We start from the raw sequence: 24,909 nt of genomic DNA, 5'->3' as shown, positions 1-24,909 counted from the left end.
AACTAGTCAACTGTTTGATTTTGGATGTACCTCGAATGTTTATAAACAGAAACTGCTATCAGCTAGACTTTGTTAATATCTGTTAAATTTAAGTAATTTAATTTTTGCCTTTCTCCTAGAAAGGTGTAGCAATCACTTGCAAAACCGAAAGTATAAAAGTGCTCCAAAGTGCCGCATGGCATATATCACTCGACTCAACTCGACGAGCTGAGCATTTTCTGTATGTGTGTGTGTATGTGTGTGTGTGTGTGTGTGTGTGTGTGTGTGTGTGTATGTATGTGCAGATTTTTATTCTCACTCACTTTTCTCAGAGATGGCTGGACCGATTTTCATGAAATTAATTGTAAATGAAAGGCCTTGTTGCCCCATAAGACCCTATTGAATTTTATTGTGATCGGATTTTTAGTTTAGAGGTTATGTTTAAAAATGTGAAAATCATGAAACATCAATATCTCAGAAACTACACAACCGATTTGAACAAAATTGGTCTCAAAAAACGGGATACCTAGAAAACCCTTAAGTTTTGAATTTCATAAAGATTCAACATGTGGTTAAAAAGTTATGAAAAGAAACGTGTTCTGAAGACTGTTTAATCTCACTCATGTTTCTCAGAGATGGCTGGACCGATTTTCATAAAATCAGTGTCAAATGGAAGGTCTTATTGCCCCATGAGACCCTATTGATTTGTTTTGCAGTCGGACTATTACTTTGCCTGTTATGTTTAAAAATGTGAAATCCAGCTATGCAAAGGAACATATTCCGAAGACTACTTGGACTCACTCACTTATCTCAGAGATGGCCGACCCGATTTCCACAAAATTAGTGTCAAATGAATGGTCTAGCTGCAGAAGACCCTATTGAATTTTACTGTAATCGGACTGTAACTTCATTTGTAATGTGCCGACTTGTGAAAATCACGAAACTTCATTATCTCATTAACTACAAAACCGATTTGATTATTATTATCAGATGAGCGGGCTAGTTAAGGGTTAACTGATGAATTATGATTGAACACGTGGTTTCTATTATTTCAAAGATTACATAACTTATTTGAACATAACTAGTGTCATACGAACGAGTCATCTCTCAAACTTACAAATAACAAACTTCATAACAATTTGATATGTGGCTCAAAAGTTATGGAAAGAAGAGAAATTCAAACACTATTTAAAACTATACCTGCTTTGATCGATATATGTGGCCTCAACATAATTTAAATGTGGTGTCGTACTATTTGAACGTTCCAAGTTCATTGATTCCTTGCGGTTTGTTTGAAGTCTGCAAATGCACGTGGAATCGGCCATAGGATATGATCAAAGTCAAATAACAAATCGTTTGAAATGATTGGTTTTATCGAAATGACAACCTCCTCGACGTTTGGCTTCTGTACATCATCTTAATTCTGAATATATTCATATTGGGTGGTATTCTGTCATTATCAGCAGACTTTCTGGCATCAATCTGACACCGGAAATACCCATATTGGGAGGTATTTTTGGTTGTTTTCTAGAAACTAAAAGTGGTCGTGTTCAAATTCAAAATAGTGTCCAGAGTCGAAGTTTGGTTTCTATGCATCATCGCGTTTACGGAAATTTCCATATTGAGTATTATTCTGTCATTTCCGACTGTTGCCTATAAGTTGCCATTTAGCAATTCAAAATGGTGCCTGAGGTCAATTGCTAGCTCCTTGCATCATTCTGGTTCCAGAGATACTCATATTGGATAGTATTTGTTTATTTTAGCCTGTTTTTCACAAACCGGTAGTCGCCATCTTGGATTTCAATATGGTATTTAGGAAACTGGTTAAAGAAAAACTCATATTGGGTGATATTTGGTCACTTTGGACTGGTTTTCAGAAGCCGAAAGTCGTCATTTTGGACTTTAAAATTGCCTGTGAAATCAATTTCTGTCATCTGGGCGTAGTTCTGGTTCCGAAAACATTCATATTGAATAGTATTTGGTCAATTCCGGCTGTTTGCCAGACACCGGAAGTCACCATCTTAAAATTCAAGATTTGTCTGTGATCAATTTTTAGCTTCTGTGCATCTTTCTGGTTCCAGAAATACTAATATTTAATGGGAATTGTCCATTTCAGGCTGTTTTCCAGACACCGGAAGTTGCCATCTTACAATTCAAAATGTTGTCTGAATTGACTGCTCAGACCTTCTCCTGCTAATTCAAATAAATGTTCCTCAGCGCCAGTAGCGATACTGGACAATGATCTCCATACCCGGGCACAGGACAAGCTATGGCTATAACAATCCGCGCAGAGGATTCCGCCTAAGAGGATTCAATGACGTCTGTGATTTCTTTGATTTTAACTTGACTAAAAATAATTTTGAAAATAGGATTAAAAATATAGCATAAGACAAACCAGTCTGTACGATAAGATCTAAGACGATGAACAAATAAACAAATAACCAAATAAATAATAATTATGGGATTTCATGAGGCATTTGATCTTTGATATTCGTTTCTGATAAGTATTTGACCATAAAAAAAATAGTCAAAAAACATTCAACAATGGAGCGATTCTCGCTGAAACCGTCCCACTGGTAACACGAGGCCTTGAGAAAGAATATTTTTGTGTCTCAATGGTTAAAAGAAGCTAAAAAATTATAAAAACCACTCTGGTAAGTTTATATTGACACCAAGTCGGATCACGGTTTTAAGAAAAGTTGTATTCTGAGGAATTCTTGATCTATTCATTGATCGATTTCTCTTTAGTTTGTCATTGAACCTCCTGCAACCAACACGTCGTTTCAAAGAGAAATGATAAAGCATTCATTTGGAGTATCTAATATTGGCCGCTTACATGCGTTGAGCTGTTCGAAGCTCGATTTCAAAAAGTTATCTGAATGGCAAGGTAAACTCGATGCTCACCTAATTTTTTAATTATTGTTGTTTTATACTTGCTTATTTTTCGTCGGTCTAGCTGCGCCACTATTGTTTGTGCCAATAACCGACGCCCGGGGAGGCAACTCCACCCAGGACCCTAACTTACGACCCGTTGATTAATGGACGTCGATGGTGGTTGGCGGAGACGTTACAAACTACGCTAGGCCTCATCCTGTTTTTTGGTTGTATCTTAAAGCATTTTTTCTCAGTTTTATATAGGTGGTGTCAAATTAGAAGTGTGTGGTAGCGAACATGCTCAAAACATACGTTTTTCTTATAAAATTCGAGATGGCGGCTAATTTTTTTTCTCCAAATGAAAGTTCTATCATTCCTCTTTTAAGTGACGTGTTGGTTGTAAGAGGTTCAATTAAAAATTCAAGAAAAATAGATCAATAAAAAGATAAAGAATTGCTAATAATCCAACTTTTCTAAAACCGTTTGACTCCTAGGTGCCCGAGGGGCCCATCAAAATGAACTTACCAGAAAGGTTTTGTCATGTTTTCACTACTTTCAGTCATTTAGATACGAAAATATCCTTTTTCAAAAATTTTTGTCACCAGTGAGATGGCGTCAGCGAGAATCGCTCATGAATATTTTCAAAACCAGGATGATGCCCAAAAGTCAAAATCCTTCTTTACGAACTAATTTCATTTTTGTCATATGACTTACATTTTAAGTTTAGTAAAGCGGGCAATGTATGCAGTTTGCGAGGATGCGAAAATAAACGGGAATAGAAGGTGTGACTTTTGGGCTTAGAAAAGTGCAGTGTGTGCAGTTCATCGTTGGCGTGCTGAGATACGGGAACACAATAGTAGAGGGTGATTCGACTTTGGTTTAGAACTAGTTATACCTTTCCCAGTAGTTTAATTGGCCAAAACACCTTGCCGGAGACAACGGAGATTGCATGTTCGAGTCCCATCTGGACAAGGGAAAATTTTTTCTAAGCCTAGAGGTCACACCTTCTATTCCCGTTCATTTTCGTATCCTCGCAAACTGTATACATTGCCCGCTTTACTAAACTTAAGTCAAAATCCTACCCCAGATGACATTTCGAAATTCTGAATAACGAAATTTTGAATCCTTCTGGAAGCAGCCCAAAGTGACTAATTATCATTCAATACTGCCGCTCATGGCAAGTCCGTCCCAATTGCATTTTCATCAATTTTGAGTTTATTTATGGAATCAATTCCTTTTTATATCTACTTTCTATAAAACAGATATTTTTGAATATTAGTTCTGAGTAGTCCTGTGCGCCGCCACGCCGCGCCGCCGCCGCCGACACTTTTACGCACGCCGCCGCCGCCGATGATTTGGACTCGGCGCGCCGCCGAAGAAATTTTTGGTGCGCCGCCGAGAAAATCTTTACCGCGCCGATAGTGATTGTGTATGCTGGATTTTTTCCTGTAATGCGGAATTTGGAAACTCTCAATACCCCTTCACCCCTACGTAATGCAATTTTGCATGGTGGCCTCACGCAGTGTAACACTTCGTTAAGTATTTTCCCTCTCCTGAGCGTGTATTTACGAATGTACCTAAGTGTAAATTATTTTAATTTGTGGAAAATACAATATTTGACAATAAATATTCAGACTTTTTTATCGAATGAAATCAAAAATATCAATGTCATTATCAGTGATTTGCTTCGTCAGTTTGCTTCGAGAAAATTGTTTCAGTTATCATAACATTTATTTTTTATTTAATGCAAACGTATGAGCAGTCTTAAAATGTTCAAAAAATTTATGAAAAATGACTAGTGTTTTTTCATTAATTATTTGGTAATTTGCTTTAGAATACAAAGTTTTTTTTGGAGATCAAAATGCGGGAATTCACTAAAAATTTTGCGCAAATTAAATAGTTGATCATATTGCGCTGAAACAGACATTTTTGTAGATAGTTTTTTCGTCAACATTTTCAAGCACGACTATATTTTTTGTTGATTTCCCGTTAATTTTTATTTTTTTTCCTCTGTGCGGACTCATCACTTCGACCAGAGACATTTGATCTATTGTGACATTGGCCAGGTGTTTTCTGTACTCCGCACTTCATATTATTGGCAGTAAATGTACGCTTTTCATATATATCCGTGCTTGTGTGAGAGAGTTTACCCTTTCGTTTCAAGCTTACTGCTCCTCTATACCGAGCCTACTATCCTACCAATATAACCAAATTACAATTCCCAGGAGTGAGACTACACCTAACGTTCCCCTCTGGCCATTATGTCAAGATGAAGGAACCTTATCGAAACCTCGTTCCTCGTGCCCATACCGCCAATTACAATTCCCTGGAGAGGATTAATATTCCTCAGAACAGTTTTATTATAAGAAAGACTTATTTTGTCAAGAGGGAGGAGTCTTAACGAAACCTCGTTGCTCCTACCAACACAATCACAATTACCCGAGGAGGACTTAATGCTTCACCTCTGGTCAGTTCTATCCCAAAAGTCGCAATAGAAGATGAAGAAACTGTGGTGTTTACCGTAGAACTCTATTCGATTGAAAAGAGTTTCCCATTTTTTCAGTTATTCCATGGGTAACCTAACAAAATATATGAAAGTTAAAAACGACTCTCTAACGTAAGATTTATCGAATTTTCCCAGAGGTCTACGGTTAATCGAAATCAACATATCAAAAAACTATCTATCTTTTTTGCTAAATTGTACGTCTCTGGGAACAGTATTCCACGTAATTTTTTGTTGTGGGCTCGTTGATGATTTTTTTTTGGGATTTACACCTGTTTGTACTTTCTCTGCTTGGTTTATTATTTTCTGGTTATTCAATTGTTTGTTTACTTGATATCTTACCAATTTTATTTCTATTTTTGACATTCTTACAACTCTGACGCATACAATTTTATTCATGAACGTTCAATTAAAAAAATCGAACATGAGAGTACAAAAGCACACATTATAAAATAAGTGGTAATTAGTGTCCCGCCGATACACGCCGCCGCCGCCGCTGATAAAAGCTAACGGCGTCACGCCGGCGCGCCGATCGCCGCTGAGGTAAAATGTTTTCTACGCCGCCGCCGCCTGTGATATGGTCGGCGCACAGGTCTAGTTCTGGGGAACTATGAAAAAAATAGCAAGTCGGTTTGTCCCATAGCAAAAGTGATCGCCAGTCGGTCCCATTGAAAAAATCTTCGCAATTTAACCTCACGGCCAATAATGATTATGAAAAAGGTGATATTTAACACAACTTATGGTCTTCAGGTTGAAAATTGGATGTACCAAGTGATATTAGTGATATCCGATAGGAGGTTTGATTGAATTTTACGCGTTGTACATCGTGTGGCTCTAGCTGATAGTACAATGTTTTCTTCAAGACAAAGTTTCCACCAGTAGCTTCTTTCAGCTGTTGTTTGTTGACAGTGAACGCTTCAGGTGTGTCACTGTTTTGTTAGTTATAGCATTTTTTAGTAAATATTACTTTTCGTATTTTATCCGTATTTTATGTAAAGACGTGGTTAAGAATTGTTCAATTATTGTCGTGAATTTCGTTTTGAAGTTTTTGTCAGTCATATCAAATACTTCGGTACGCTACTTAGCTGTTTTTACGGGGCAAACATTTTCCTAAGGTATAGGTGTTCTTTTACATTTTCTGCCACTGCTACGTGGAAGCTGACTGACTTGCTATCATTCTGGCCACGTACCGTAAAAGCAATCGCATGTGAGTCCCAGCCTATGATTCTCAACAAATTTTAATCAAATTCCGGTGTTTATGCAAGTTTTATGATGCAAAAGTGTTAGATTGTGATTGCAGTACTAAATTCTGTTGATGGTCTTGATTGAAAAAGCATTTGAGTGCAAAATTTCACCTAAATTGTTACGATTTTCAATTGCTGTTTTCTCGTCAGCACCAAAACGCAAATGGGACGGACTTGCTATGAGCGGCAGAATATGACTGCTGGAATCGAGTTCTGAAAACTATTAAAAATGATCGAACTTCGAATGCCAAGAAGGGTAACCTCCGGTTTTAAAATACAGCCAAAAATAGCTAAATAACATTCAATATGTGCTTTCTGAAGAGGGGAATTTTGGAATCTAAAATGGCGAACTCGGGTTTTGTGAAAACAGCCCTAAAAAAATGTTGTTATTCTTTAAACTCTCTTCCAGATAACACAAAATGAATTCGGTTATCCTCCAAGCCGCAGCCATGGATGCAACACGGAACAGCGCGATAATTTTTGTTGCATGGTTGAAAATATTACACTTCATCTTCTCACCTCTGCTGGTTGCCAACACGAAATGCGATATTCATTCTTCATAAATTTTCATTATACACGGAATAAAACGTCATACCGTTACACCACGAAACTAAGAGAATGGCGTAATTTGAAAAAAGGCGTGTGCAAATTAACCATGAATTTCATGTACATGTAAAAATTAATTTCAATAGCTTTAGTTAGCCTTCCTCAAGGCTGTTTACATAAATTAAAAACATGTTAGAAAATAGTTTTATAACAAATTTAAACTGATTTGAGTCGACTGCTCATAGTATATATGAAACTTTAAGCCGATTTCTATACAGGATGTTGAAAATGCGAAATTTGTATTAGAAAAATCACTACTCTTCAATCAGTGAAATTTCAATAAAAGATAATTCGTTTCATTCTCATGTCTGTCAGTCAACATGAAAATATTTTATTATGTTACGAGCCGCAGTTCCAGGAAGTAACGCGATACAACGTGCTATATTGTTGGGTGGCTGATATTGCTCCATCGACTTATCAAAACGAAAAGAAACATTCTTTTTTGTACTTTCTTGTTATAGACGAACTGTTCCATTATTCATCTCAGCTCATATACATCTTATACAACACGAAAACACAATCGGAAACTGAAAAAAACGCATATTTTCTAGCTAAGTCTTCTAATCCATGGAATGAGTTCTTCTTAGTTTATTTTAGATTTGTCATAAAGTAGATTCCTCAAAACTTACTCAAAGCTCTAAATTTGATATTATAGTCGGGCATCTACTCTCCCAGCTGGTCTTGAGGTACGATGCTGAACTAACAAGTCAGTTGTCGTAGCTCCTAGTACCGGCTCGGGTGAGACTGTGAGTGTCAGTAGTATTGAAGCGTTAGCCTCACAATTGTCACTAAACTACACTAAACAGTTGGCTGTGAAGTCTGTGTATAATAAAACAGAACTTCCAGTTCCAAATTGGAATGTGGCACCAAGCATCACGGATACCAAGATGAAATGGGCGATTGATGTTCGCACATTCTCTCTATTTGCTTGGCAAAGAACGCAACCGCAAGCGAGCGAAGGGAAAGAGGTTTGGTTTGTAGTTTTCACACTGAACCTAGAGGTTAGTCGACCTAAAGAGATTCAACTTTTCAATAATTGTAAAAATATGCAAATTATTATACTATAAGTTTGGGGCTACCTTTACCTTCCGATCAAGACATTGGCAGTCAAAATCCGTTCAGTGAAAAGCAACCGAAAATAGCCGAAAAAAATATTTGCTTATGCAGGATTTGTGGTGTTGAAAACATTTTTCTGTGATACAGTTTCTTGGGATTCTGAAAGATTCTAATTGTGGAATGGATTTGATATTATCAGCGCACCGTAAAAAGTAACGAGTTTTGTACTTACTAAAAATAATAGGCTAATGCTAATTTATTTAATTATAGCAGATATGCACAATTTTACAGATTTATAATGCAGTTTGTTGTCAAAATACATGAAAAACAATTCAATTAAACCATAAAAACAATTTATAAATGGCTTCGGGAGAAATAACATTGTTCGAATCAAATTTTGAACTCTGTATACCTCTGTTCGTAGCGAACAGCTAAAATTAATTGATAATTAAATAATAAGAAAAACGTTAGCAATTTTTTCACACTACCGTGGCACCTCTGGCAAAGAGCTGTACGGGCTAAGTGGATCAAGTGATTTTTGCACTTTTTTCCACACACGCTTAAGAGCAGCATGAGTGAATATCGTAAACTCTAAAGAATTGCACCTTCTTCAACCCCGACATCCCGACGTGAGCCATGAGCGCTAGCCAGGCACGTGACAAGATTGCATATGCATTATTCATAGACCCACTTTGGCTGATACTTTCGGGTGCGGTCACAGGTCGGTGTTTCGCACAAAATGCCACTTTCATAAAATGGGTTTATAGTTCGCTTTCTAAACGTCACCGGCTTCGAGACCGGACAGCGGAATGACGGCGAGAGATTGATTGCGTAGTTTTCAGCTGCGGTTCGTGACGAGCGTTGCTGTTTATCGCGGTTATGTTCTAACGGTTTGAAACTGAATAGGTTCAAAAGTGTGTATATGGAGCCAGAAGATTTATTTGTCGTTTCCACCCTATCACTCATTCGAATCAAAAACTGTAGGTACTGAAAACAAACGTTTGTCGTTAAAAATCGTAACCCAGAGCTGCATACAAATTTCATGGTTCAATCGCCCATGTCAACAATTCTATTTCTACCAGTTGCTTCTCGGGAAAAATCCTCGAACGCTAGCTGATCCGAAAAGCAGAAACAAGTTGAACGAGGTCTGCACACTAGCTATTATTTGTGGCTTTTATTATAGGGGGTAGTGGAGTCGAAAAAAAAAACACTTGAAACTTTTCCAAACCAGAGACAGCCAGGCTCAAGCGGCATCAGCAAACGATCCCAAAATCGAAGTGTACCGAAATGGAAAATAAAGTTACTGGCAGAGTGCAGTCGAGCGAGCGGCTTGCCAAACTACTAACCCGTCACGGGATGTTGGCGATGGGGTCGGAAAGAGTAGCACAGTAAGAGGAGCTGGACGATAGAACGAGGCACTTGGCAAAACCTAGATAAATCTTTATCTATTCTTGCGAATAGTCGAATGAATTTTCCTCAGGGATGTATTTACGCAGACACGATTTCACTGTGCAACAGCTGCAAGTTGTTCGATTTATCCAATTTACTCGTGCACCAACCGAGGACTTTTGTGGAACGGAACGGCTGACCGTCCGCTTTGTGTGTGTCTGTGGGTGTGCGTAAAGAAAACCCGAATCGGTTGCATGAGCAAACATGTTCGGATTAGAGTGCCTGGGAAATCCTTCCAGCTGTCAAAGTCCGAAGGAGTTAGTGCTCGAGGGTATTTTGGCTAATCGGATTTCGGGTCGACTTGGAAGTTTCAGTCGCTTGTCGATTCTTCATAATTCGAGTATAAACCGTGGAGAAATTTAATCTTGTTCGAGGTTTTCATTTTTATCGAGTAAGTAACAAGGAAATTATATTTTTATCGATTTGATTTTTAGAAGCACGGTTTCTGATTTTATTATATTCTACATAATTGGCTGATATTGGGTTGTACATATAAATCTACAAAAGTATTTTTTCTGTCTGTGAAGAGAAAGAGGTTGGTTAGTTGTGTGTTCCTCCAAGCTACCTTCGTGTGTACGGCCAAAAACGTGAGTAGCATAAAATGAAAAAATAATTTTGAAGCTGAGCATTTACAATCTTCATAATCCAATATCATAAAAGGTCAGAGAATTTCATAACGAGTTTCTTTTCTTCAACCGTTCACAGACGCACATCAATCAGACATGCATCATCGGATGTTTGCCGGATTGATGACACAAGTTCTGATTTAAATAGCTTTTAAAGAATCTTCTTCTACGTTTCACACGGTCCTTTTATATCACAGCCACTTCACATCCGCTTGGTGTGCCAAACGAAGAACTTTTCATTTCTAAACCAGGCCAACATTCCAATAAAATTTTGCTCAGCAAGCACACATATCTCTCGTTCGCAGCGCTTTAGATGCTATCAAACCTACCACAAGTCCACAACCCGCTCCCGCCACTTTGCTACACGACAAAAGACAAAATTGCGGTGCATTGCATATACGACAGCAACCCCTCAACACACATATTTCCGTCCTAACGAAACGGAACCGGTCGTTTTGTTGCCAGATGAAAGCGTCGTCTGCTTTTCTGGCCCACTTTTAAAGCTTAAACGCGCGAATACAATTCAAAAAAGGGGTAAACAAGACGGAAGATTTACAGGCGAGTGGATTTATGTTGAAATTGCACTTAAAATTTATATTTCCCACTGTTCTGCCTTTGAGCCAAAGGTGTGCTGCTTCCTAGGGTACCGTCGATGGATAGGAAGCTGGCGCAAACCAAAACCTGGATCGTATGGATCTCTCTCTCTCTCTCTCTATCTCCCTCGTTGAAGAAAGATGTATGGACGACGTCTATTTAAAGCAACGAGAAACCTGGAGATGCACTTTCGAGAATTTGCCCTCCCATTGCATATTGCGCACAATGTTCGAACAAGTGTGAGCTTTCATATAGCGATTAAAACAATGTGGGCTGCATGATGTATACGGCCGGAGATACGGAACGGGACGTTCTTCTTGTCCCGATTGTGGAATCAAAGCGAAGCTCTAGCGGAATTTTACCGCAATGGATTGCTGCGGTGAAACGGGATTTGATTATATGTTTTCCAATCTGAATTTCACAACGTTATCAGAATTTTCGGGTGGGTGATTTTTTTTTTTGGGCATCCGTTCTCTACTGTTCCTGAATCTCGATGATTGCTGCTTGGTTGATTTCTCAGCTAGTGAAACTATGAAACAATTAGGCAATACGAGACCAAAATAGGAAACGGAAACAGCGAACTATATGTCTAGAAATACAAAACCTAGACTGAATCGATTTAGCAGAGTTTATGACAAGCCCTCGCAGATTTCCTGTTTAGAAATCCAAAGGTCTGTTCCACGCTCTACAATTTATAGGATCAGAATTCGTGAAACGGATCACTGAAAATCGTGGTGTCTAGCTTTTGACGAGGGACTACGTCTTTGTTTTCTATACTGGTATGCATTCTGTAAAATTGGAAATGACACCGACAAAGATTGCGTCAGATTTCAAACGATAATAAGAGCATAACCACATGATGGATAACAATAACCAATATCGTCGGTTTCGTGCAACACTGGCACAACTCAAAAATCATAGTTTCGAGAAAAACGCGTTTAAAATTTGGCGTCGAAAACTTATTTTCCGATTTTCAAGAAAACTTTGAAGTTTGAGATTACCAATCCTCATTTAACAGTTTCAGGTCTGTTATGCACATATTATGAGCACGTTGTCCAAGTTTAAACCTTATTTTTACTAACTTTATGGAGAAATTCCGATTTGTGCAGCAAAGGCACTTCTACTCATAACTCTGGATTTTTTGGGAATTTTGAAACGGGGTTTCGTGGGATGAAACTTAACTAGATTTCGCATCGTTTGCCATCAAAAACTCAAAAATGCAAAATTTTGAGTTGTGCCAGTGTTGCACGAAGCCGACGATCTTTGGTTGTTGTTGGATAGATAAAATGTTGAACAATTTTGTAATACGCTATTCATCATGCTTTTTTCATTGCAAAGCGGTAAACACCGATGAAAAGTGTCGAAGATAAATTTACGCGAACAATGACCGAATCACATGCGAACATTCCTAGCACAGACGACATGAATAGACACCAACCATTCCCTGTGATATTCTCTGTATCAGTATCCAGAAAAAAAATTAACAAAGTCTCCCCGTCCCAATAGGTCAATTTATGTTTGCTTACATAAAGCTGGGCTAATTTGATGTCTCGAAAGTAAAGGTTTTTCTAAAAGTTTGAAACAACCCTTTTTTTGAACATTTCTAAACCTGCTGTTAGAGCGTAACAGAAACTGACGCCTTGAAAGAAAACATGCTGGTAAGAGCAATAGTACCGTAGAGTATATGTGGAGCAGAGCGCCACAGAGTGTTTTATTTTGCTGATTTCGTGCTCAAAATTAATAGCGTCCTCAAATTTGATTTTGGTGATATAATTTTTTGGAGAAGTATCTTTGTATATGATTGCTCTTCTTTCAGAATGAACGAATTAGTGACTAATTCACCTAGATACCCAGTGCCTTCAAGAAAGTTGTGGCAAATAATTCTGCTAGCAACTTTGTCAAAGGTGTCGAAATCCTATCGGTTATGTTAAAAAAGATATAAAAAGTGTTATATACAACGTTCACTCGAACCATAATTTCTAATATAACTTTTTTTCCTGAATTTTCTATATATTTGATGTCATCTACAAAATTATTAGCCAAATAGAAATACTCCTTTTGTGCTGAACATTTGATCTAGCTATAGTTCAAAATAAAAAGTTATTTGACCATTGAGTCCAGTGTCTTTTCGATTGTTCCAATGAAAAAAAAAATTGCATGAAAATTCGTACTTTTTCAAATAACTTTTTTTTAATATAGCGTTTTACAATCTTCAGCAGAAATATAACCTCTTGCAAACTGCACAATTTTGTTGAGGATCATAAAAACGTAGGAGATCATGGGAAAGAGTTGTAAAGAAAAATATGAATTTTCAGTCACAGTTTCACACAAGACGTCACCTAAAGTGTCAACTTTGTTGTGTTCTTCACTGGTTGTTTCAACTTTCCTCATAACGCTTCTAGAATTCTTATGAGCTGCTGTTGCAATGGAAATACAAATAAACTGTTAATAATTTTGAAACATTTTCGCAGTTAAGTCGTGGAAGAAATGAAACGAACACAGTTTCTTCGGATCCAGTGGTAACGGAAGTTGGCCGAAATTGCGCACGAAAGAATTAACAGAAGATACCAAAACTCTTCTTATTTAATTTGAACTAGACAGTGAAGAAGACAGCGGAGAATAAACTCGAAAATTTGATGATTGATTCACTTTATATGACGTCATGTGTGAAACTGTCACTCAAAATTCATATTTTGCTTCATAACTCTTTCCCATGATTTTCTATATTTTTATGATCTTCTTCAAAATTATATTTTTATGACCTTCTTCAAATAATGGTCGAATAACATTTTAATTTCGAATATGTATATGACTAGATCAAATGTTTAGCAATAAATATATTTTTATTTAGCTAATAGTTTTGTAGAAGATTTAAAATATGTACAACATCCAGGAGAAAAGTTATATTGAAAATTATGATTTAAGTGAACTTTGCATATAATACTTTTTATATCTTTTTTTACATAGAAGATAGCATTTCGACACCTTCGTCAAAGATGCTAGCAAATACATTTACTACAACTTTCTCGAAGACTGCAACTGTCTATCTTACTGTTCTGAAAAAAAATACATTTTTCAAATAATCACTAAATTAATACATTTTTCAAATAATAACTAAATCGTCCATTCTGGAAGAAGCGTAATAAAATACATACAAACTTTTCCAAATGAAGTGTATCACAAAAATCAAATTTGAGGACGCTATTAATTTAGAGCACGAAATCAGCAAAATAAAACACTGTGCTCCGGTAGTTTCTCGTCGTTTATCATTGCAGCGGGCACGACTTCTATTTGCGTGCAATCAAAACTGCAATTCTGCCACTGATGGTGTTTGAAGGTTTATTCCATGAATATGATTACCATAAAAACCATAAATTACTCAACAAGAATTGAAAATTTTTGCGACAGTTATAGGTTATTTTTATTTATTTTTTACCTTCGATACTCACCAAATAATCGTGACCTACATAATATCGAACAAGTAAGTTCCTCAAAATACTAATTTAAAGAAGAGTAAGAGCCGGTGAGTGCTTGTGAATTTTTTGTCCATTTACTAAGATCTATTCAGAATCTTTTTATTTTTACATTTCAACATTGTTAGATATATTATTATTTTTAACTTTACGAATAAAATAATATACTTATATCAGCTGTCTTCGTACTACAGTTAATGTAATTGTTGGCAAATGTAACAAATATGTGAAGTAGAAAATGAGAAACTTTAACTTCGTTGTAATTGTTAAATGTTGTTTGCACAAAAAAAAACACTACTGGCACAACATTACCAGGCGTAAATGAAGTTCTATCGAGTGTAATTGAATATATTTCTGAAAAAATTAAGAGGGTGAGAATTAAAATATGTAAATCACTGAACAAACGAATTTATTGTGTCTGTAATTACAGTAATTACAGTATTTAGTCCCACGTCACCATTTCATACAACCCTAGGGTTGTATACCTCGTAGTATTTCAAAAAAGTATTAAAAATTTCAAGAGTTTCACTCGGAAAGTTGATTTTCCTATAATTTTTTTAATTTGAGTAATTTTTTAAGTTGTATTTGTCATTCGAAACTAGGGTCAATATTCTTTTTAAGTAGACAAATCTTTAAAAATATTGCATTGCATTTGGTAAAATTTTCACAGCAGATGCATCTTAAGTTGTAGTTTATGAAAATATTTTTTTTAGACAAAAAAATATTTTTCGTAACTATTTAAAACAATATGTTGAAAAATTATGTTCTGGGGCACTGAAAAATCTGAAAAGTATTTTTGACAAAATTTCTAAGCTCTCCTGAAAATTTCGGGTTGGTGTTGTTATTAGTTCAAAAGATATGAGCTTTCAAAGACAGAGCCGCAACCCTATACCAACGATGTTTGACAGCCTGTCGCTCTGCTTCAAACCATCTAACGTCACAAAAATGTTCGATATTCCCAGTTACTAGATACCCTTACGCTTGATGTGGAATCTTCAAAGGTTGCGATTTTCTGAATTCATCGGAGATTTGTCGAAAGATTTTAAGGCGATGGACTTTTTGTGGATCGGATATATGCGGCCCTCAAACTGGACCGAGGCAATTTTTCGTCGCATCACATCCTCGGCGTGGTCCGGGCGATGGATCGACTTTGAAAAGTTCGGTGGGAATGCCGTCTTTCTGAACCGTTTTGCAATTTGCCAGCTCTTTCACTGCTTTCTCCACCTCGTCCATGAATGGTACTGATGGTAGATCCACAGCTAGTCTATCAATTTCAATATTCATTCTTAACAAGGGCTGACAAGTTTCGGTTCTTGATTCCATTGATATTCTTGGTGCAAGCTCCTCGGCTCGCTTCCAATGATGAAGTTTTTCCTGCGATGGAATCTCGTCTCAGCGGCTCAAGCTGCTCGATATCTCTCTCTGGCGCGACTCTTCGCTCGCCGGAATTCGCTGTCAAACCACGACTGTCATGCTGATCGTACTGTGGATATGTCTCCATTGTTCATTCAGATCTTCTCTAACTCTCTCATCGATACGCTCATCAACATTCTGCGAGTACTTTATAGCCACTCCTCCCTTTGATAACCGCCTGATGCTCAACTTTTGTCCTCGAATCCAATAAGTTTAAAGCCGGGCGCGAATCTTGCATACCGCGAGAAAATGATCTGTAATGTTTGCCGACCATCGATCAGAACATAGTTGATCTGAAACCAGGTGTGGCATTGTGCAACTCGATTCGAGCGATTTTCACTATTTTCGAGTACGTCACATACTGCCAGTTTAGCTTTCAGCTCAAAAGGAGCTGTCATTGTCATTTGTCCTTTGGCTCGTCTAACCCGCAAAGTCGAAAAAAATACGAAAAACAAAACGTAACACCCACCAGCGATCATTTAGCTTTGCTCGAGTTACTCGAAACGAAATGCGCAATGTCACCCCAGGCCTTTCATTATGGGTGTACTCAGGTATGAATTCGAATATTCTAACGTGCAAAATAAGTGCCACAGATCACCTCCTCCTCCTCGTCATCGGGTTTATCATTGGTCGGTACGTACACATTGATAATATGCATAAATGGTCAACAACCGGTTTCCATCTAATAACACACTCCATCTGTTTTCGTGTTAGCACAAAACTGACTCCTTTTCTGCTTTCACGCCGCCACACTGTAATAAATGTGATATTCAAATGATCTGTCCACAATACGATCAACTGCCTGAAATACACGTTCGTCCGTTTTCGGAGCTCTTCCAAAAATCGTTAACCTTTTTCGATCGCAGTTCGATTTTTGGTTCTGTATGACTATCTGGTTTTTCGCTGTAATTCAAATTCAGAATGCTACCTTACTAGAGCTGCGATACATGAACAAAGTGTACAATAAGTTCGAACTTTTTTGCGCACCATATGCATTCTGTGTATTGGTATTGATGTCAGTGTAAGCCTCATGTTGTTTTCCGCTCACGATGAAGGAGTGAGTACCGCGACGTCGTAGTTAAATTGTTTGCGAGAGGTTAGCGACCCGGCGACATATTCCGGGGTGGAGCGAAATTTCGTCCATACCACCATTCGTCGGTACCGGGATACGGCCAAGGACTGTGAGAGATCCGGGCGGCTGCGTTCGGTGAGGATGCCAGCAGTTATCAGGGTGGTGGAGGAGCGGGCTCGTCGAAAACTGAACCGCTTGATCCGGTAGACCGCTAATGACCTGGATGTGTCGATTGGGACTGCCCACATAATCATGGCGTGATTGTCGCAGCTGTACCCAATACGTTGTACAATCGGGTGCGGGTCTTGGATACCACGAGATAGTGATTACGTATGTAACTTCAGAAAAGTGCCGACCATCAATCAGAACATGGTCGATCTGAGAACAGACCAAACCCTTTGGGTGCATCCAGGTGTGTTTATAAATATTTCGGTATGCAAAATTAGTGCTACAGATAGCCATGCCTCTGGCTGCAACGAAATCAATAAGATAAGATCTGCCTCCATGCCCACTGTAGTAAATGTGGTTCCTAAATGAACTGTCCACAATAGGATCTACTGCCCTACCTACACGTGCCGGTTCGAGAAGAGTCCTCACATTTCCAGAGTTTCCAATAATCGTTGTCCTTTTTCGATCACCAAGGTCCATGCCGATTATTCCGTTCCGTATTATTATCTGGATTGTTCGTAGTAGTTCAGATTCGGTGTGCTACCTTACGGGGCTGCCGTCTTAGATATAGCTAGCAAGGCACCGCATCTCATGCTTCAGTCGCCCGGTCCTAACTAACGTTGTTCCAAATCCTACTCTGGCTCCTGCTTTAAACGGTAGTCCTTATCCTGCCCATATTTTCTGCTACAAATCTGCATTCTTGATGCTTGTCTACCGAGTTACAAGCAGCTATGTCCAAAACACGCTCTGCACTGAGGGATATATTTGAAACACGAAACGGCGTGCTTAGCAATTGCCACTCACTGTTGGTGTAAGACAGACGGCACGAAGGGCGAAACTTGAATCACCGAAGCCAGTGGCAGTGTTATACGATCGCCACTGGTGCCTCAAGCTTCGGCAAACACCGGAAACGAGGAATTTACTTTCATGAGAGCACCGTAGCCGAATGTTTGAACTTCGTAGAAACACCTCGGTCACTGTCATATGGCTCTGCTAGACTTAATGCGAAGGAAAATGTTCCCAAATATACTTACATTGTTGATATTATTCTTTACGTGAGACCAGTGTTTTCCGAAGCTAGATCCACCAGCGCCGGTGTTTACCGAAGCTTAAAGCACCAGTGGCGACCATATAACACTGACACTGCCTTCGGTGTTTCAAGTTTCGCCCTTCGTGCCGTGTGTCTAGCACTAACACCGAGTGGTGGTAGCAAGACACGTCGTATCGTGTTGCTATGCAAAAACCGCACCAGTGCAGCACGGTTCAGTGTTTATACCATGGCTGGTTACAAGTACTCCATGTGTCGCATTTGGCTTATGCGGGTGTCTCCGCACCGGACTCATGATATTACCACTTGGCATCGATTCCCAGCAACGAGTATCCCCTTTTATTTTTCGGAGGAAGGTTTCCCGGGATTATGTTCCTTATTCTTCAGGCGCCCCAGATAACGTCAGTTGTCCATCTTTAAAAATTATCAACAGCGTCCTCGATAAAGAATCCTGAGAAAGAATCCTCAAAACTGTTTGGCTTAGACTGGACCAGGAGTCATGAATGAGAATCGCGTGATGAAAAGCCCATCGGATTCGAAACCTTCCACTTTAAACGAAAACGATCAGATTCGGTTTAACTGGTTCGCGATGGTTTTGGAGGACACTACCGTAACTAATACACAGAAAATTTGCAGCAACTGGCAACACGGTCAATTACCAAACCAAATAAAGCAAATGTCAAACCATATCATCTCACTATAGTGTGAACATTCAAAGTGATATCATCTAGCGATATCAGGTGATATGCGGTGTAGTCTGAACAAGACATTAGGCTATGGCTACCGCTTCGGCTGTGAAGATACTATTCTGATCTGAGAGTCGACTACAGAGTGCGATATCAGATACGGAGATTGTTATTCAAAGTTTACCTCTAGTTACTAACCTATCGGGCATCCAAGCGTGATTACATACATTTGTGATGTGGGTTTTCCTTTTTTACCTCGTCCAATGTTTGGGTAACAGTCTCAAAGAGAATGTTGGTTCCACCGACTGGGCAGAATACGTGCTGTCAGGGGTCTTGAAGGTTGTTGTAATACAGGTGCTGAATTAGACGTCGATTCACCATCCTTTCCATCACTGTTGATGGGCAACATGTTAGCGAAATAGATCGATAATGCACCGGGGATGGTCCAGTTTTGTTTTTTTTTAACGGGTTAAATCATCAAACTCTGGGGGAAGTTGGGTTTGGTTCAGCTTTGGTTTGAGATTTCTGGAAGCTTCAATTTATCATTTTTATTTAGCTTGTTAAGTCATAGATAACAAACGTCATCGGGCCCCGTTGATTCAGGTTAAAGCTTGTAAAATCTTTCACGTGGATATTTTTTTGGCAACGGCCCCCGTCCACTTTCGACAACCGCTCACACAAATTTTAAAAATTTTAGTTGGACCAATATATTTCACAACCCTACAGTTGTCCACGTGAAATGTGGATGGCCCGTTTACAAGCTATGTTTAATCTAAAAAATCTGTAAAATCTGCAACCTAAAATTAAACAGTTTTAATATGTAAAATTTACTGAAGTCTTGCGGTCAAATTGCCAATCGTGTGAAATCCGTGCAGGATGAAATGGTAAAGGTTTTAAGGATTTAATCCTAAACATACCTCAACACTCAAACCGACTTCATAAATAACACAGACCGAAAATTTATCGCCAGGAAATGGTTCCTCAATTCCTGCTTGTCTACCCGACTGGGGCTGCCTAGTCTAGGGATGAAACTGTGTTCCCTGTCACTTGCACCGGGGTTCAAGAGCTGATTTAAAATCTGTGCTGGCTTCTCTGCTGCCAGCCGGTTTCCGTGGCATGTTCTTGATAATTTAATTCCTGAATTTGCATGTATTTTAAACCATTCCAAGTTCCATGTTTGCATGCCACACACTCTACAGCTAAAACACGGTTCAACATTGGCAAAGGCTTTGCGTCTTCGGAAACCCTTTCTCTATTTGTGAGGGTTTGAGGAACGAAGGTGCATACCTACATTGTACGTAACGACCTTCTTTTAACTGCTTTCCTCCATCCTTTCTTCAAACTGTTTGAGTTTGAGGAGACTAAGCAAACTGGAGGCTAATCTGCATATAGATTTCAATTTCATATTTATTCTGGAATGTATAATTGCACAAACTGCTGTTCTTCGGTTGTAAAACATGCAGCGATTTTCCCAAAGTGTCGCAAGAAGCCAGGCGTAGGGTTGTCGCTGAGGTCCGGTACGAGGTCTTGTACAAGCACCGCATGTGTTTATTTTCAATCATTCCTTCGAGGCACTGAGAAACAGTGTGTAAAATATCCGAAACTGGTTAGCGAACCTCTGTTAGTAATAAGAACACATGAAATCGGTAAATAATTTTAGATCGCAGCCACGGCACCAGCAGTGACAGTATCTCGGTATCGAATGTATAAAACTTTTTACGCCATACTCGCACGGGAAGCTGGTTGCTACGGGATTGGTGCCGCTCCGAGGCAATATAATGGTCGTTCAAAATCCAATTTTGGTAAAGCAATTTGGCGCGTTATAGGCAAATGAGCGGCTAATAGCGAAAATTTCGTACACAGCGGTGGCGCGTTTTCCTCATTCAGTGTGATGTAAACTAAATTGATGGAGGGAGTGTGAATTTTTAATCAAAATTGGATCACATTTAGCAATAAGCGGATATTTTTTTTTCCGTCGATGGGCTAGAAGGAGATAACGAGAAAGTTTATAATTCATTCACTGTAGAGAGGAATTTTCCGTCCCGACTGCAAATGGACTTCTGGCAACGTTTGCAACTCACTTAATGCCATTAATTTATTGAGATGAGATAAGATCCAACTACATACCGCGCATAAATTATTTCAGCAGCTTTCAACACCGACGGTGAATTCTCGCCAGTCATTCATTAATTTTCATTTCGTTTCTCTTATCCTTCGACTGCTGCAGAAATGTTCATTTTAAAAGGCTAATATTTTCGTTTATTTTTCCCTCTTTTTGTGCAGGCTTCGCAGACAGTAATGATCATCAATTATCATCATCCATACTGCCTGGTGGGTTGGACTCGGACCGTCAAGGTTTCGCCCGAAGCAATACAAGTAGTAACAGAACAAGTACTTCACGAAGCCAAAGTTGGGAGCAGCAGAAACAGCAGCAACATGTAGTCGGAGAAGGAAAATTAATTGACAATAAACTGCGGGACAAACTACTTTCTTTCGTCGGCTCGCATCGGAGGACCAAGCGGGAGGATGTTTCCAGCACAGATAAGATAAATAACTATTACGCTAAACGAATCAGTGATGTGGAACCCGCAGTGGAGGGGGCGGATATTCCACGTATCACCGAGGTGGTCCTTCCTGTCAGTAACCTAAGCGAGGAACGAATCCGAGAGGAGAACGAACTGCTCGAACATCTGAACCGGTAAGTTCAAGGGTCTCTAGAAAAAAAATTTGCCCAAATTAACACATCCATCTCATGAATAAAAGAATATCCGCTCCGCAGCATCTACCCAATCGAAAAAAGTAGATACCGCGAATTTTCCATGTGGAGCCAATCTGTATACCGCACACCACATATGGTAATTCAATGTGACATTTCAATTCGGTGACATTTTGTTACGCGTCAACGGTATAACTTTTACGCACGGTGGCACGCCCGCACCCGCCCAGGCACAGGGAGAGCTAACCAAATTCTATGCCCCCATAAATCGCTGCTCCTTATTAGTCACAGTCGAACGAATTCCACACCAACTTTGAACTTTCAGCCAACGCTGCTGCCACGATGGCAATGATCCTGCATCCGCTGTTTATCTCGAACGATTGAGCCGAATATATTTTATCGCGTTTTACAGCTAACGCTACCGCGGCCGTCTCTGCCGCTGCCGCCGCCGGTAAGCGTTATAAAATTAGGAAGGCACGGAAGTTGAAACATGGCGCTTCAGCAAGGTTAACCTTTGTTCCTACAGGCATTAACGTTCGGTTGGTCTGTGGCCTGAGGTTCTCAGTGCCGTTTTTTGCACTCCAACAACACACCGTTGAATCTGTTTTTTCAGGGTGCGTTCAAGTGTGTGGAGGCAAACAAACAAGTAGGTGTTGGTTGATGCGATTTTTGTTTTTTTTTTTGCCCAATCGAAGTGTTTAAACTCGTCAGATTAACACCGAATACTGGGATGTGAATAATTTAAGTGCATTAGCATTTAAAATATTTCGCCTGAGGATATTATTGTGAACTGGATCGATTGCTTCTTGAATTTTCTTCTATTTCACGACAAGTACTTGCCAATTGGGTATTAATTCCTAATCAGGTTTAACTCTTTTTTCACTTGAAATGTGGAAACTCAGAACACTCATGAAGAGAATCATGATTTAAGTAGCACATTAAAAAAATCAAAATATCAATACCTAATACTGAAGTATCAAAATGATTTAATTCAATCGAATCAAGAGAAAAAATCGAATCCAAACAATGGAGAAATGATAATATTTTTTATGTTCTAATTTAATGTTGATCTATTTCCAGTATAGATTTAAGATTATGTTTAGATATAGGGTAATACGGGTCGGAACTCGGTTATAAACTTTAATAACATTGGTCAACAAAAGCGAAAAAAAGAATTGCGAAAAAGAGCTCAAACTGGCGATATTAACGATTGTATCTTTGTTATTATTCTTGTGAATTTTGGTGCCCCTAGCGAGTTCAGAAGTGCAACAAAAAGCCGCAGAGTAATCACCCGCGGGGTTCGTTTAGCTTCTATATTTGCTTACGGGATACCTACATATAAGTTCAACTTTAGGCATTTCCTACTTGGCTAAGAGCTTCGAAGTTCACAGGACTGGTTAAAAGCTACAATTTTAATTGTTCTTTATGTTTTCAATTTATCTATGTCATATGTTTGTTTAAAGCCAGAAAGGTTTGTTTGATCGGTGCGACGTCCGCAGCTAAGTTATAGATGATAATTCCGTTTTTTTTTCAAAAATAATATACATCGTGAAAAAATTTTCTGAGAAAAATTGAAGAGGTTGTGTACAAGACCCCGTTGTTCCCGTTTCGTCGGCAGCAGAGGAGCTTTAATATATAGCAGTAATTCATATTCGGAAAAACACCTCCCTGGACAATAGAGACCATTACGCAGCAATTGATAAAATTGACCTACCGGAAATTAAAGCCCAGCACGAGCAGTACGGGAATCTGTCTTTTCCTTGAATTTGTCTCTTTTGTCACAATAAGACACTGTAACTTGCAAATTCGATTGCATGGAATAGCGTTGGACGGATGAACAAACGGAATAGCGATGTGATGAAAAAAACCACTATGACTGTTTTGAATACCGTGAAACGGGGTGAATAGAAACACCTTCCAACACATTTGTGGTTATTAAAAAAAAACGTGTTAAGTTAGAGTCGATATAAATCTACTAAAACATGGGTCTTACCTCCCTCTCTAATTACTGCATAGAGTCATTTTGAATCAATTGTTTATCGTCTCTATGTTAAATAAAAAATGATATGTTTCTAGTCACCCCACCATGGGGCGAATAGAAACAGTACTCTATAAACTAAGTTTCCAATTATAATTACGAAAAAACAAAACGGGTTCATGACTACGCAGTGTAAACAAGGTTTTTATTGAAAAGGAACACCTGTGCGATTTTCCAGTCAAATCGAAAACAATTGAACAAAATTAATAAATGGGATTTGAATTGCTTAGTTGAGGGTAATCACCTTCTGATCGACTGTGGTGCCCAATCACGCTCTGTCCTGACTGCACTGCAATCTTCGTCCTTTTGGCTCTTGTAGGAGCTTGACCACATCGTGTTTCTTTCAGAAGTGAGACGAGACTTTCGTCAAGTTTCTGACAGTCGTCTCTCACCTCATCCAAATTCGGAACTGACGGTAACATATCCAAAACAGGCTTCCTGTCTAGTGGTACAATTCCGCATTTTCTGAAGCCGGCACGGACATTTGCTGGTCCGTTTTTGCCGATGTCACGCATCAGTTGACTAAGAAGCCTCGGGAACTTGTCCTTCGGCAAAGATGACTCGAATTTACCAGGACCGCTCTTCCACTTCTCCAAAATTTTTCGCCAGGCAGTCTTTAGAGGACGAAAAAAGGCCACGTCTAACGGTTGCGGTGTGTTGAATTGGGAGGCAAGAAAATGAGGTCGATGTCATTTTTGGTGCAGGTATCTAGGACCTTTAGCGTTAAATGCGATGCAAGATTATCGCCAATCAAAACTTTCTTTCCGGTTTGTTTTTTCAGATATGGCACTGCAATTGTGGTCAGCCAGTCTTCAAACGAAGAGCTTTCAAATCATCCAGATTTCGATCTGTTATGCCTGGTGTTTTTCGGCCCTCCCTCAGTCCATGAACTATACAAATGAACTGCTTTGTATACAACGTAAGGTGACAGTATTGTACCATTTCCAGCTGCGCTAAACATGACAGAAACTGATGCTTTGGTGCTGTTTATTACCCTTTCGGAGTACTTGCATCCACGTTTAGTGATAACTCGCTTTCTGCCTGGGTCGTCACTCAAATTCGTCTCGTCGAAGTTTACAATGTTGGACGGTGGTACGTTTTGAAGCTCGATTGATAATTTGTCGAAATATTGGTTGATGTCGTCACGGGAAATAGCAGCTCTCTTTCTTTTGATATTTTGGTACATTCGGAATGATAAATTCTCCTTATTCCTTAAAAAGGAAGACACGAAATCTCTGCCGGGCAGATTATTTTTAAACTTCGGCACCTTCCTTTGCTGCCTGTCCAGGTACTCCTTAACTAGGCAACGCAACGTTTTTAATAGGACATCCCCAATCGGAACAAACCTTTAGTCTATCAAACAA

General features: G+C 38.9%; 1 protein-coding gene across 2 annotated transcripts in view; it reads left to right on the top strand.

Moving 5' to 3' along the window:
* The window catches only part of LOC129722123 (uncharacterized), a 279,868-nt gene that overhangs the window by 169,826 nt on the left and 85,133 nt on the right, over window positions 1-24,909 (top strand). For both annotated transcript variants that reach the window (XM_055675370.1, XM_055675369.1), the window contains one exon: window positions 21,075-21,489. In XM_055675370.1, coding sequence (XP_055531345.1) covers window positions 21,075-21,489 — 415 coding nt within the window. The remainder of the gene's footprint in view (window positions 1-21,074; window positions 21,490-24,909) is intronic.

This window comes from Wyeomyia smithii, chromosome 2 (assembly GCF_029784165.1).
Source record: "Wyeomyia smithii strain HCP4-BCI-WySm-NY-G18 chromosome 2, ASM2978416v1, whole genome shotgun sequence".
Taxonomy (NCBI): domain Eukaryota; kingdom Metazoa; phylum Arthropoda; class Insecta; order Diptera; family Culicidae; genus Wyeomyia; species Wyeomyia smithii.
This window is presented reverse-complemented; position numbering and strand designations above follow the sequence as displayed.